This window comes from Rhodotorula toruloides (assembly GCF_000320785.1).
Source record: "Rhodotorula toruloides NP11 unplaced genomic scaffold Scaffold20, whole genome shotgun sequence".
In the NCBI taxonomy this organism is placed as follows: Eukaryota; Fungi; Basidiomycota; class Microbotryomycetes; order Sporidiobolales; family Sporidiobolaceae; genus Rhodotorula; species Rhodotorula toruloides.
This window is the reverse complement of record NW_015622980.1, coordinates 167904-181334: the sequence shown is the minus strand read 5'-3', so window position 1 is coordinate 181334 and position 13431 is coordinate 167904. Positions and strand designations below refer to the sequence as shown.

The 13431-nt window shown below is 62.0% G+C and overlaps 5 protein-coding genes across 5 annotated transcripts; 2 read left to right on the top strand and 3 right to left on the bottom strand.

Annotated features, from left to right (window-relative positions):
- Positions 1 to 126: 126 nt before the first annotated feature.
- RHTO_03365 (transcription initiation factor TFIIH subunit 3) lies at positions 127 to 1706 on the top strand (the record flags this gene model as incomplete). Its single annotated transcript, XM_016417036.1, has 9 exons — positions 127 to 168; positions 233 to 402; positions 481 to 653; positions 711 to 749; positions 807 to 964; positions 1053 to 1178; positions 1231 to 1366; positions 1437 to 1473; positions 1532 to 1706. The coding sequence occupies 9 exons, from the start codon at positions 127 to 129 to the stop codon at positions 1704 to 1706; spliced, it is 1056 nt and encodes a 351-aa protein (XP_016271565.1).
- A 36-nt stretch (positions 1707 to 1742) lies between these two features.
- RHTO_03364 (uncharacterized protein) lies at positions 1743 to 2675 on the bottom strand (the record flags this gene model as incomplete). Its single annotated transcript, XM_016417035.1, has 1 exon — positions 1743 to 2675. The coding sequence occupies one exon, from the start codon at positions 2673 to 2675 to the stop codon at positions 1743 to 1745; it is 933 nt and encodes a 310-aa protein (XP_016271564.1).
- A 460-nt stretch (positions 2676 to 3135) lies between these two features.
- On the top strand, positions 3136 to 4587 carry RHTO_03363 (uncharacterized protein; the record flags this gene model as incomplete). Its single annotated transcript, XM_016417034.1, has 1 exon — positions 3136 to 4587. The coding sequence occupies one exon, from the start codon at positions 3136 to 3138 to the stop codon at positions 4585 to 4587; it is 1452 nt and encodes a 483-aa protein (XP_016271563.1).
- Positions 4588 to 4671: 84 nt separating this feature from the next.
- Positions 4672 to 7734, bottom strand: RHTO_03362 (component of oligomeric golgi complex 7; the record flags this gene model as incomplete). Its single annotated transcript, XM_016417033.1, has 1 exon — positions 4672 to 7734. The coding sequence occupies one exon, from the start codon at positions 7732 to 7734 to the stop codon at positions 4672 to 4674; it is 3063 nt and encodes a 1020-aa protein (XP_016271562.1).
- A 398-nt stretch (positions 7735 to 8132) lies between these two features.
- RHTO_03361 (DNA/RNA helicase, DEAD/DEAH box type) lies at positions 8133 to 13145 on the bottom strand (the record flags this gene model as incomplete). Its single annotated transcript, XM_016417032.1, has 16 exons — positions 8133 to 8710; positions 8766 to 8896; positions 8998 to 9227; positions 9284 to 9324; positions 9380 to 9459; positions 9518 to 10230; positions 10287 to 10400; positions 10453 to 10587; positions 10645 to 10716; positions 10769 to 10850; positions 10918 to 11054; positions 11111 to 11505; positions 11560 to 11981; positions 12037 to 12339; positions 12397 to 12491; positions 12552 to 13145. The coding sequence occupies 16 exons, from the start codon at positions 13143 to 13145 to the stop codon at positions 8133 to 8135; spliced, it is 4122 nt and encodes a 1373-aa protein (XP_016271561.1).
- Between the last annotated feature and the right edge of the window lie 286 nt (positions 13146 to 13431).

The following is a 13431-nucleotide window of genomic DNA, read 5'->3' as shown; positions in this document are numbered from 1 at the left end:
CAGTAAGAACAGTCCAAAGCAGTCAGGAGCAGCAGGGTGAGCGGTCGAGGGTCAAGTTGGCTTCGAGGAGGCGCTCCACACCTTGACATCCTGCAACACGCTCGCTCTCGCTCCCAACCGCTCAGGATGGCTTTGCAAGACAGCGTAGGAGACCTACTGTGCCTCATCGTTCGTCCAGACTCGCCCCGTTCCCGCCCCATGCGCTGGCTCACCCCATTCGCATCCTCATCAGGTCGACCTGAACCCGGTCTCATGGGCGCGTTCCGCTCAGCCAAGCGGCGAAACGAACGACGCATTGTCGCTGGAACAGGCGCTGGATCAGACACTCGTGTTCTGCAATGCGCATCTGGCGCTGAGGCATGAGAACGAGTTGGCTGTGTTCGCGGCGGGTCCTGGGCGGAGGTGCGTACGACAGTGACAGCGTTCTAAGCGGAGCGCCATAGCTCCAACCAGGCGCTGATGGCAGCTTCAATTGCACAGCCGCCAGCTCTTCTCCTCGCAACTCACGCCCACCACCTCCTCCTCCTCAACCCCCTCGACCTCGACACCCGCAAACGACAGCAACACCTACCAGCAATTCCGGATAGTCGACGAGCACCTCAAGGCGGGCGTGAAGGAGATGATGGGGCATGTGCCGGATGAGCCGGACGGTGGTGCGTTTCGGGCTGATTCGTTTCGAGCGCGGAGGGCTGACTGACGTTGGTGAACAGGCTCGAATCTGGTTGGCGCTTTGTCGATGGCTCTGTGTCGTGAGTATCGGCGTGCTTCTCGCTCAGAATGAACTTGGCTGACTCCATCCCATCTAGACATCAACCGCCTCTCCACGACCGATCCCCTCTCCGCCTCTTCCGCCACGTCCGCCATTCGAAGACCAAAACCTCGAATCGTCGTGATCAGCGTCACGCAAGACTCGAGCTCACAATACGTCCCGATCATGAACTGCATCTTTACGGCGCAAAAGAATGTGCGTCTCCGTCGCGAGCCGCTTTCCTCACGCGCTCGTTCCTGTCGAACGTACTGACGAGATGCGAGGTGCTTGAGAACCCGCACAGAACATCCAAATTGACGTCTGCAAGGTCTTCGGTCCCGACGCCGTCTTCCTCCAGCAAGCCTGTCACCTCACCAGCGGATCCTACTACAAGCTCGCACGACGAGCCGGTCTTTTGCAGTACCTCATGGTGCGGGCCCGTCTCACCTCGCTTGAAGCGGTGCTGACTCGAGAGCGAACAGATGGCCTTCCTCCCCGGCCCAGCCGCACATCGACACCTCAACCAGCCGCGACAAGAACAAGTCGACCTTCGAGCTGCATGCTTCTGCCATCGCAATATCGTCGACATTGGCTACGTCTGTTCCGTCTGTCTCTCCAGTGCGTCGAGCTCGTATGACTCCGCTTGAAGGCGAATGAGCTAACAATCCTGCTGGCTTCTCGCGCGCAGTCTTCTGCTCCCCTCTACCCGTCTGCTCAACCTGCCGGTTCGTTCTCCCTCCGCTTCCCTTCATACTCCCCCACTGACGCTCTCGCACAACGCAGCACCAAATTCCCCATGTCGACTCTCAAGCGCCTTGGCTTCGGCGCACGGCTACCAGGCGCAGCGGGCGGAGCGGGACTGCCGAGGCCGAAGAAGCGGAAGGTAGCGAGTGCGACGCCGGGCGGAGGGAGTCCGGCGGCGAGTCCGGCGGCGAGTCCTGCTCCGGCTGCTGCTTAGAAACGGAATACAATACGCTGTTGCAACAAAGAATGCTTACACTTCGACCACAGCCTGTTGAGCCCGTTGTGCATACTCCGCTTGTTTCTGTGTCCGCCTGTCATGGAACCACATGTACTCGGCCAGAACGCTGCCACCCTGTTCAACCTTGAAAGACCGCATGAAGCTGCAGACCTGCGGCAGGCAGTCTCCGATGCGGACCACATCGCCCGTCCTCCTGGAGAGACACCGCCGTGCATAGCGCGTCTCCTCCTCTGTGAGAGGTGTGTTAAAGTAGTGCCTTGCCAGGTCGAGCAGCTGGCGGACCGTCACGCCCTTCGGATTTTCGACGACGCCCGCATCGTCCTCCATAAACTTGAGCTTGAGTTTGGTGCAGGCTGGATAGGTGGCGAGTTCATCGATTGCTGGATCTTCGTAGATGTTGCCTCGCAAAAACGTAACGGAGTCGCCGGCCGCAGCCTCTTTTTCAATGGTGTAAATGACGACGGGCTGTTCTGCCGCTCGAATCGTCGGGGCGGCGAGGTGGTGAAGGCCAAGAAGGAAGCAGAAGAGAGGATGGTTGTCCACCTCCTGACCGGGCGTTAACGGCTCGATCTCGCCGGAGTAGACGTATCGAGTCCTGGAGTTGAATAACTCGTATGAATCGAGGTCCTTGCAAGGTACTGCAGTCAGTAGTTTGTCCTCTCTCGCTGCTTGGACGGGTTGAAGTGCTGAGCGTACCTGCGCTTCCCACTCGTCAAGAGCAAGTCCAGCCGCCACCTTGGCAACGATCGGCCTGCTGGCATCCTGGTCATTCTCAGTTCCGCAAGCCTCCTCCACCTGCCTGCGGAATTTCGACGAGGTCACCGACTGCAGCATGGCGAGAGGAGGAGTCGCGGCGCTGGTGAGCCGGCGGAAGGCGGTCACGGCGAGAGGTCGGGCGAAAAGCTGTGGAGTGGCGCGTGCAGTCGAGCGAAGGAGTACGAGCATTGTGGACAGGCGTGAAGTGAGAGCAAGGAAGAGAGAAGGCGAGCGCTCATCTTGAAAGGTGTGGACGAGCAGGTGAAGGCGAGCAGGCTCCCCTCCTCGCTCAGGCCGGCGGATCGAGCTGTTCATACGAGTTCTGGAGGCTGCTGAACGCGTCCAATGCCGCAAGATTCACGCCTGCGTCCTCGTTCCACCCTTCGCACTGCGAGTGATGAGACTTGGCGAGGACGACGAGAGACGCGACGAAGGCATTCGGCGGGTCACGCGTGAGTCTGGTAGGTCTGTAGCACATCCATGAGCAGCTCGAGTGTCTCCACGACCAGCTCAGCGGTGAGCGGCGGGGTGCACAGGACGCAACCCGCTCTCTCCCTCGTCCTTCCTGCAACTCGCCGGCAACTCGCTTGCGCGCCTGCTGTGCGTCATTGACTGGCAGACCACCGTACCACGCCAGCGCCTTGCCACCATGCTTCCCATCCTGCCGCTCGACGTCCTGCCCGACATCCTCCGCTGGCTCGACCCGCTCCAGCAGGCCGACTTCGGCGCGCTTGAGAACCTCAGCAAGGTCTCTCGCAGCTTCCGCGAAGCGACTATGCCGTACCTTCTCTCGACCGTCGTCGTTTACAGCCAGCAAGACCGCCGCACACGTGGCATGTGCCAGTTCCTGCTCTCCGCCGGCAAGGAACGCGGCATTGCGGCGCCTTCGAACAAGCATATTGGCTGGCAGAACTCTGACGATGACATGGACGAGGACTACTTCGACCGTCTTCAGGGGGACGCCTACGCGGGACGTGCGCTCGACAACCGCACGAAACGCCTCCTTCTCCTTCTCGCTCGCAAGCCCGCCTTTGCCCTCTTTCCTACGAAGCTGGTCTACTACGGCATCTTCGAGGGTGGCGCTGCGGTTCGCGCGGTCCGCCGCATCTTCGGCGCCTGCCCAAACATTCAGTCGGCCCGCCTGGTCCAGCATGCCGAGGCGCGCGTCGAAAGCCAGGTCAATTGGCCCTTACAGGTGCTGCAGACAATTGCTGCAGAGCGTCCCGGCCTCCGTTCGCTCGTCGTTCTGGGAGCGCACTTCCGCTACGTGACGGACGTCCTCGACGATGTTTGCCGCTTCCGCAACCTCAAGACGCTCGAGGTCGAGCTCCTCGACAACGACTGGCTGTGGCGGTGGGAGGACTATGATAAGAAGGGATTGCGAGTCCAGTCGAACCTCGACCGTCGGATCATCGGCTCTCCGACGACGAAGGAGCTCTTCGACCAGCTGTCTGGCTCGTCCCGGTCGACCGTCCACACCCTCGGTCTCTCGCTCCTTCGCGAATCGCTCGACCTCTCGGACTTCGCACAGCTCAAGAACCTCATCGTCAAGGCCTGCCAGTACGGCGTAGTCCGCGAGACGCTCAACACGGTGCCGGCTGGCGTGACTTACCTCGAGATTCGCGAGTCGGGCGTCATTGCTAACCTCGAGCGCTTGATGCGGCGCCAAGAGTTGCAACCGCACGGTTATCCGATCTACGACTCCGACGAGGAGGACGAAGTCTGCAGCAAATTCGAACCCATCTTCGGTGACGCAGGCAGCACGATCAGGACCCTGCTTGCGGGCATCCCGTCACACATCAAGCACCTTCGCTTGCCGCAGTTCTACTCGAGCGAGGACATGCAGATCATCACGTCCTCCTTCGCCTCGCCGACTTATCTTCCGCAGCTCCAGGTCCTCGAGATCGGGAACCCGCTCAAGGACCTCTACACGAACGCTACGGAGTGGGATCCCGATGAGGAGGAGCGCGAGATCGCCTTGCGCGGAAGATTGAGGGATGTCTGCGCAGCTAGGGGCGTCGAGATTGGACCTTACGACGAGCATTGGGGCCAGGTGCAGAGCGAGGAGGGGACGATTCCGAGGGCGCTTCTTCTGGGCTGAGACTGCAATGCTCGCTTTCGCTTGCAATCGCGAAGAGAGAGAGGAGACGTGGGAGCTTGCGAATTGCACCCGCTTCCTCCGCGCTCACGCCGCCCGCCTGATACCTCTGATCCTCGCCACCCTCTCCAGCACCGTCCTGTCAATCCGCTCATCGACCTCCGCCTCACCTCGCAGCGCCTTGTCGTCCAGCGCAGCCGCGTCTCTCCAGCTGTCGAGTTCCTCCGGACTCTCGACGTCCAGCGCACGAGCGACGTTCGCAAGGTACTCGAGGTCGGAGACGAGTTGTGCCGAGCCGTGTTTCGACAAGCGCGGGATGTCAGGCAGGACGGTCGAAGTGAGGTGCGAGAGGATGGAGAGGGTAAGGGAGGAAAGCCAAGTCGCGATGACCGTTTCGGCAGAGAGGGGCATGTGAGCTGGCTGACTGGCGGAGGCGTGCGAGCTGGGAGAGCCTGCGACCAGCGAACCGCGGCGAGTGCGAGTGAGGGCGGGAGATGCGGGGATGCCTCCGCTCAGCGCTTCGGACGAGGTCGACCTGTGCCCCGATCCTTGACGAAGCATCGGCGGTGCAGCTTGCGGCGGCTGTTGCAGCGCTCGAAGCGTCTCGACATCAACGAACGGCAAGGTCTCGATGGAGAAGGCGAGCGCGTCGTCGTCGGCGTACACCTCGAACAGGCGCGGCAAGTTGAACAGGCCTTCGCCGACGCGGGAGATGGTCTCGGTGGGTGAGAGTGAGAAAGTCGGAATCGCCAAGTCGAATGCGCCCTTGCCGCCGGGTCGCTGTTCCTGCGTCGTCGTCCAGCACGCCAAGGTGGAGTACTCGTTGAGATGGGCAAAGAGTGGGGCGAGAATGGTGTCGTGCAGGAAGAGCTGGGTTGTGCGGGTAAAGTCGGTCGCAGCGCCGCGAGCTTTCGGCAGGAGAAAGGGCGAGGGCGGCGGAGGCGGAGGGGGATGGGAGAGCGAACCGCCGGACGGCGCCTCGTGCGGCTTCTCAAGGGGGTCGAGGAGCTCGGCGAGCTCTGCCGAGTTGAGCGTTGACTGTCGCAGGAGGAGGATGGCGCCCTTGGTCGTGCCGGGCACGGTGTAGCGAGCTGGACTTTCCCGCGCCTCCCGCACCGCATGCGCCAGAACCGTCATCCTCGCCTTGAGCTTCGCCTCGAACGCCGTCAAGCGCTCCGCCATGCCGCGACACGTATCCAGCAGCTTGAGGCCGAACTGGAAGGTCGACCAGTCCTCCGTCGAGTACTCGAGCCCTTCGAGCACCATCTCCTGCTCCTCGTCCGGACTCGCAATCCCGCCCGCCAGAGCCGCCGCTGTCGCCTGCGCCCGTCTCCGCGCCGACGCAGACCCCTTCTCCCGTCCCGCCCGCATCAGGTCCTCCTTTCGCCGGTCGAAGAAGGCAACGAGCTGCTCGTTCATGACATCGACGAGCCCTCGAGCGCCGTAGCCGTGCGTCAGGGCGAGGTTCCGGCCGATGGCCTCCTCGAGGACCGAGAAGACCTTGCCCGCCTTGTCGAGCAAGATCTTTGCGCCCTTCTCCGACCCCGCTGAGCTTGACCCGCTCGTCAACCCGGCCGTCCAGTCACCGATGTCGCCCAGCGACTTGCTCATCTCGGACGCGACATACCGCCGCTCGAGCTCCGGGTACTCGACTTGCCAGTCGAGGAACGGCTCGAACAGCGCCGTCTCCCAAGGTCGCACCTGCGCCGCGCTCGCCTCCTCGTCCTCGTCGCCGCCATGGTCGCTCAGGAAGTCCGGTCCCTGACCCGTCGCAAACGAGATGGACCGAGCAGAGAGCCGTTTGGACAGCGATCTCCGCTTCGACATGCGGCGTTTCGCGGGAGTCGCAGGAGCGCCGCCGGACAAGGAGGGCGAAGACGGGCTGTGACCCGGTCGCGGCGACGTCGGCGAGTGCGCTGGTGGAGAAGGGGCGGGGGCAGGACTCGGCTCGAGTTTGATGAAGGTCCGTTCGACCTGGACTGCGAACTCCTCCGTCGCTTTGTACGCGGCAATAAGTTCGGGGAGGACGAGGGGGCCGTAGAAGTCGGCGATCGAGGTAAGTCGCTGCGGTATGGGCGGCGACAGGCCTTCGAGCGTCGTCTCGATGAAGGAAGAAAGGGTGGGAGCGGGGTCGGGGAAGATGGCAGGGATGTAGGTGCGTTCTTCGGCAAGGAGGACCTGAAGGTCGCTGTAGAAATGGGCGAGGGCGTCGACGAATTTCTGAGTCGGCGCGTTGAGATTCGGAGTGGCCGAGATAGGGAGGGCGGACGGAGCCTCAAGGCAATCGCTGAGTTTGGCCGAAGTCCAGCTGTCGACGAGGGTGCCGCGGCGGTTGCTGAAGTAGTAGGTGCGGTACTCCTGCTCGCGCTGGATCATGCCGAAGATGTTCCATAGCTGCTTGCAGCCCTTGACGTCGCGCTCGTTGATCGCCTTGACGAGACCGCTGCTCAGGCTCGCCTCGAGCTGGTTCTGGAGCGAGACCATGAGCGCGCGTCGTCCTTCGTACTCGGCCGTGTTCTGGAAGACGACCATCGACCGCGCCGCCTCTGCGAGTCGCTCGGCAGCCTTGGCGTACTGGTCCTCACCAATCAAGCCCGTAACTTCGCTCTCCAGCGTGCTCCAACTCTCCGCCTCGCGCAAGACATCTCGCGCCGCCTCCATTCGCTGCTTAACGAGGTCGAGCACTCGCATGCGTTCGAGGACCTTGCCCACCTCACTCTCCGTTCCGTAACCTCCGCCTCGTTTCCGGATTCCGTCGAGCGTGAAGCGCAGTAGGAGCGCATTCTCCCGCATCAGCTGGAGGTCGAACGTGAGGCGGGGTACCGAGAGCGAGATCTCGGTGATCAGGCGGTCAACGGCAGCCGAAGTGTCGCCAACCGAGATGTCGAGAGAGTGCAGGGTGCGGGTGAGGGTGGATTCGACTTCGGCGAGGGACTGGTCGCCCGACTTGCGCTTCGTGAGCGATTTCTCGACGACAGCGTTCAGCCAATCGGCTTCGGAGGTGAACGCGTCGGACGTCAGGACAGCGAGGTCGAGGTCGTCGCTGATGGTGGGGGAAGGGGAGGGATCCGAGGTCGGGGACAGCGCAGACGGCGAGAGCGACCGTGGAGGCGTCAGCCCAGCTGGCATCCTCAGTGCGCGGTCTGCCATCCTGCCTCCAGCTGCCGTCGTCTCGCTGTTGTGACCGGGAGCTGGCGGGGTGCTGTCAACGGATGAAAGAAGGCGTCGTTAGCTCGCGGAAACCAGTGCAGGTGTGTGAGCGTACCTAATGCTTCGAAGGAGGCACTGCGCGAACTAACAAGCAGGCAGAGCGAGATGAGCGAGAGGGGCGGAGAGCGACCTTCGGCAGACCCTCTCCTCGCAGAGTTGGTCCGTGTCGAACTCGTCGCTGTCCGCTTAATTCGACGTCCTGCTCCTCAAGAGCATCGGGAGAAGAGCAGATGTGTAGGAGAGCAGGCAAAATCGCGTTGCGAAGTCGCAGCTTCCTCGTCTTCCTCCTGGAGACGACGCCTGCTGATGACAGCAACAGGAGATACACTCGGAACGACTCAGACGCCCCTCAGAAACCCTCCCGTCTCGCTCAGCTGGAACGTCCCGCGCTCCCGCTGATCCTTCTCCGTCTCCCGCTCCTCCGTCGGCGCTTCTCCTCGAGGATTGTCGAATCCTGCGCCAGCGGTCCGACCCATAAGCTCCTGCAGCGCCCTCTCCCGCTCCATCAGCTCCTCTTCATCCGGCTCGTAGTCGTCGTCGAGCTGTGCGGCCGCAGACAGCGGCGGCTGAGGTGTTGGCGTCGGACCCATGAGCTCTGCAAGAGCTCGCTCGCGCTCCAGCAGTTCCGCCTCGTCCACCTCCTCCGCCTCCTCAAGCTCTTCCAGCTTGATGCCCGCACTCGCGCCAGGTCCCATCGCAGCCATCGCCTGCGCAGCCTTGATAACCTCTGGGCGGACCCCTGCTCCTGCGAGGTCAATGGTCGCACCAGGACCGCCAGGCGTGACGCCTTTGGCGAGCTCCTGCATCGGAATGCTGTCGATATCGATGGGTCGACCAAGGATGGCGTCGAGGACGATGAGCGCGCCGAGCTTCGAGACGATCGTGTTGGCGCCGGAGCAGAGGTTGGAGGCGACGCCTGTCAAGATGCTTGTCAGCTTCGCCTACGACAGCGAGAGCAAGGATGTGCGCACAAGAAGGACAGCCCTGCGAGCAGCGGCAGTTCGCGATCGTGTCGGCAGCTTGCGCAATAAGCGTGTTGATGTGGTCAAAGACTTTCGCGCAGATGCCGCCCGACTTGCCCGCCGTGTCGTACAAGATAAGCCTGGCGTGAGATAGCGTGTCAGCAGGCGCGAGGCAGGCGGCAGGGCAAGACTGGGAGCGACTTGCCTGGCCGGCCGTTTCCGGGTCGTCTTGACGCTCGACATCTCCTTCTCCGGGTTCTTGCACTCGGTACGGACGTCTCCTTCGGCGCACATCGCAAAGACGGGCGTCAAGCTCAACAGCGCATGCTCGGCGGCGTGGATGCTGCCGGCGGGGTGGAAGTTCTTGAGGAGGAGGATCTCGAGCGCCGTACGCGGGATCTCGATCCACAACCCGTGCGATGAACGGACAAAGGGCGGAGAATGGACGTCAACCGTGTCCAATATGTTGTTCTGCGACGTGAGAGGGTCAGACATGACGAGTCGACGAGAAGGATAGGAGAACGCACCCTTCGGTCGACTTTGAAGTAGCCGAAGACAACGGCGGTGACTATGCAGAGCCAGGTCAGCGTTGGTGCGCTCGAAAGACGAGGCGAAGGACGCACTGGATACGACACCGTACGAAGCGGTCGTGGCGCCACCCTGCACTTCCCGGATGGACAGCGCCTCGACCGGGTCGATGTTGCTGCAGAGTCGAGCTGTTAGCCAGACTTCGCAAGTGGCGAGGAAGCCACCTAACGCACGTGTAGTCCCGCTGCCTCGTCCGCCACTCGAGCGACGCTTCCTCGATCTTGGCGAGCTTACGGTCGTGGTTGACCTCGCGAACAAGGAAGGTCCGGCCCATGTGCATGAAAACGGCACCTTCGTACGTCGTAAAGATCGCGCGACTCGTCTCAACCTCCTCGACGACCTCGCTCTTGCCGCCGGTGATGTCGACGATCGTGTAGTGCTCGTCTTCGGTGTTGCGGATGGGGACGCTGCGCGCCGGGTAAGGCTTGTAGCGTGGGTGGCAGTGGTAGAAGCCGTCGTCATCGCCAACGAGTCGGCTTAGGCAGATCCGTCGCAGCTTGTCTTCGTCGCCGCCGGTGAAGTAGACGGCATCTTCGACGGGATGAAGCGGTATCTCGTCTGCTGCGCATTGGATGTGCGCTTCGAGGACGAGCGGGTTGTCGAGGTCGAGAGCCATCTTCTGGAATGGGCTCGAGAAGATCAGGTCGGGGTTGCGAGCATAGTGCTGGTCGAGCGGAAACGGGTCACAGATGAGCATGGCGAGCGAGTCCTTGTTTCGCCGTCCGGCTCGTCCGGCTTGTTGTCGAAGACCGGGAAGCGTGTAGGGGAAGCCGACGGTGATGACGGCGTCGAGACTGCCGATGTCGATGCCGAGCTCGAGGGCGGTCGTCGCAATGACGCCGAGCAGCTGGCCGGAGAACATCTCCTGCTCGATTTTGCGGCGGTCCTGAGGGAGAGACGGGTTAGCCAGGCGGGACTCGAGCAGGAGAGAAGCCGACGAACCTGCGCGCTGTAGCCGGAGCGGTAGGACATGACGCGCGAGGCCATGTCGCTGCGTCCGTCGAGCATGAGATCCTGGCGGACCTGCCGCATGAGGATCTCGCATTGCATGCGGACCTGCGAGTTCGTCGTCAGCACAAGCGCGACTGAGAGTGACGGTTCGACGCACTCGGCAGAAGACGATGACACGGATGCCGCGCTCCATCAAGAACCGGAAGACTCGACTCGTCTCGGCGATGGTCGATACGCGGCCTTGCTTCGGGTCGAGGTCGTCGATGTAAGGCGGGTTCCACACGAGGTGTTCCTGTACGTTGTCAGGGTTAGCCCAGGCGGTACTGACTCGGAGAAAAAGAAGACAGACCTTTTGCCCGCTTGGAGAGCCGTCCTCGTCGACCAAGACGATGTCGTCGACACCGAAAATGGTTCGCATGTGCTGAAGACGCGCTCGTCAGTGATGACTGGGGCGAGACGAGCGATATACGCACCTCGACAGGATTTGCGATAGTCGCGGAGCAGGAGACGAAGCGGACATGGCGGTTGCCGAGGGCAGCGCAGATCCGGCGCAACCTGGCAGTACAAGTCAGCATGGCGGCGGAGCTACTGGCGGTAGCGTACGCACCGGCGCATGACGAACGCGACGTGACAGCCGAACAGGCCCGAGTAAATGTGCAGCTCGTCGACCACGACGAAGCGGAGCTTGCGGAAGAAGCGGCGCCAGCGCTCTTCTTGTGGCAGAATCGTGATGTGGAGCATATCCGGGTTCGTGAAGATCTGAGCGTCGAGGGATTAGCCAGGAAGCGGAACAGGCAGCGATTCGGGAGACGCACTACATTGGCGTTCTCGCGAATGTAGTCGCGGTCTTCCTTCGGAGTGTCGCCGTCGAAAGTCGCGATCTTGACTTCATCGAGGCCTTCAACGCCGGCAACGAGCTCGCCCAAGGACCGCTTCTGGTCTTGCGCGAGCGCCTTCGTCGGGAAAACGTAAAGCGCGGTCGCGTCCGGATCCTTTTCGAGCTCTTGGACGACAGGGATTTGGTAGATGAGCGACTTGCCGGACGATGTCGAGGTCGAAACGATGACATGACGGCCGCGAGGATGGGCGTCGGAAGGATGGAGAGCGTTGATGGCGGCGGCTTGGTGCGAGTACAATTGGTGGGGGTTGATGTTCTTGGTCGCGAGGAGGGCTTCAGCAAACGCCGGAGAGATGGCGTGGTCGAGCTCGCCTGCACGAGCGAGGTCAGCGAGTGTCACCCGAAGGAGTCGGGACGGGAGCGCACCGTAGATTGCCTGTCTCGCCTCCGTTGTCCTATGCCCATCCTCGACGATCTGATCTCGGTACAGCTCCTTGTCGCCCATCATCTCCTCGATGATCTGCCGCATGCTCGGCCGCAGATCCGGGTTCCTCTCCCTGAACTCTAGCTCCTCCTTCCTCTCCTTGACACCGCGCTCGCGAATGTCTTCCTCCGTCAACAACTCGTCCGGATGGACGGGCAGGTTCTCCTCCGTCGCCTCAAGAAGGAGCTCGACCGGATCGAGAGGCGGGTTGTGCGAGGAACAGGCGATGAGGAGGTCGGAGACGGCGGCGCGAAACTTTAGGTTTCGCTTGTTGATGAGGTCAGTCATCGACTTGGTCGAGAATTTAGGCTGCGTCTCGGGCGGCGGTAGAGGTGACGGCGCTTCGCCTTTCTTCTTCTTGCGCCTGTTGGCAAGCTGGTCAGAACTGGCCTTACCGAGAGAAGGGCAAACGGATGCACTGGAACTTCTTCGTGATGACCTTGCCGACGCCGTTCTCGCTCCGCAGCTCGCCATCGTTGAAGCTGAAGAGAAGCACCGTCTCCCCTCCTCCCGTCCGTCTCCCTTCTGCCGCTTCTTCCCCCGCTCCTCCTGCTCGATACGCCTCGTCCAGCTCGCGCTGTTTCTGTTCCCGCTTCGCCGCCTGAGCGTCCTCGGGTGTACCAGAAGCGTGCACGCGAAGCTGGTCCGAGTCGATGTAGGCGAAGGTCACGACTTCTGGGAGGAGTGACTTGATCTGCGCGATGTCGCGCATCTCGAGGGGTCTGCAGCCCGTGAAAGGTCAGTCAGTGCATACTTTGAGAACAGAGAAATGAACGCACCGCTTGATAAGATTCTCCACGCTTCCCTTCAACACCTCGAAAGTCGTGGCCATACTCTTGCGAGTCGAGCAGAAGGTGTAGACCGTGTTGAGCGCCTGCAAATCACAAAATCGGTCAGGCAAGCTGTGGAAGCGCGTGAGAATTGGTCGCCGCACCTTGAACGTCTTCTCCAGCTTGACGAAATGCTCAGGAAACTCGACGGTCGGCACAACCATCTTCTCAATCGTCTCCCTATCCGTCTTCGCCTTCCCCTTCCCTCGTCCTCGTCCAGCGGTCGCTCCGCCGCGTCCGCGTCCTCTCCCTCTCCCTCTCCCCTTTCCTCGAGCACTCTCCTCGCCGTCTCCCTCGACAGGCTCGACCGACCCTTCCGCTCCTGGCTCCGCCTCTTCCTCGCCAGCCTTTGTCTTCCGTTTCTTTTTCGGCGGGGGCGGGAGATGACTGACTCGAGAGGTCGAGGGCGCAGGGGAAGCGAAAGCAGGGGACTCCCTCGTCGCCCACGTCGAAGGCGCGCCCGAAGTCGACGCAACCGGCTCAAAGTCTCCCTCGTCCTCCGCATCCAGGTCCTCAAAGTCCACATCCTCCCTGAACAGTGGCTCCTGAGCGCGTCGATCGGTGTGAGAGTCGGTCGAAAGAGCGGGAGGAGGTGGGGAGGTAGTCGGCGCGTGGGAGCTGATGAGGCCGCCGCCGGTCAGCCTGGCTCGCTTGGAGCCTTTGCCAAAGATGTGCGAGGGCCCGGCTGGGGGTGCCATGCTGTCAGCGAGCGGGAGTGGCGAGAAGTCAACCCGCGAGCGATGTCAACGAGGGACGGGCGTCACTCTCGTGTAGGTCTGACTTTGCTTCGCTGAGTGAGCCAGAAAAGCGTACATCACGGCGAAACTGCAGGGACAGCAGCGCAGCGAAACGGCGGGAGGCGACGCGCTCGACGGCAGACTCCCTCGCCAACCACGTCCTGTTTCGCAGGATATCGATTACAGGTAGACAATGAGCAAAACAGCTGCACCGAAAGCATGTACTTGACGGCTTGAACGAAACGAG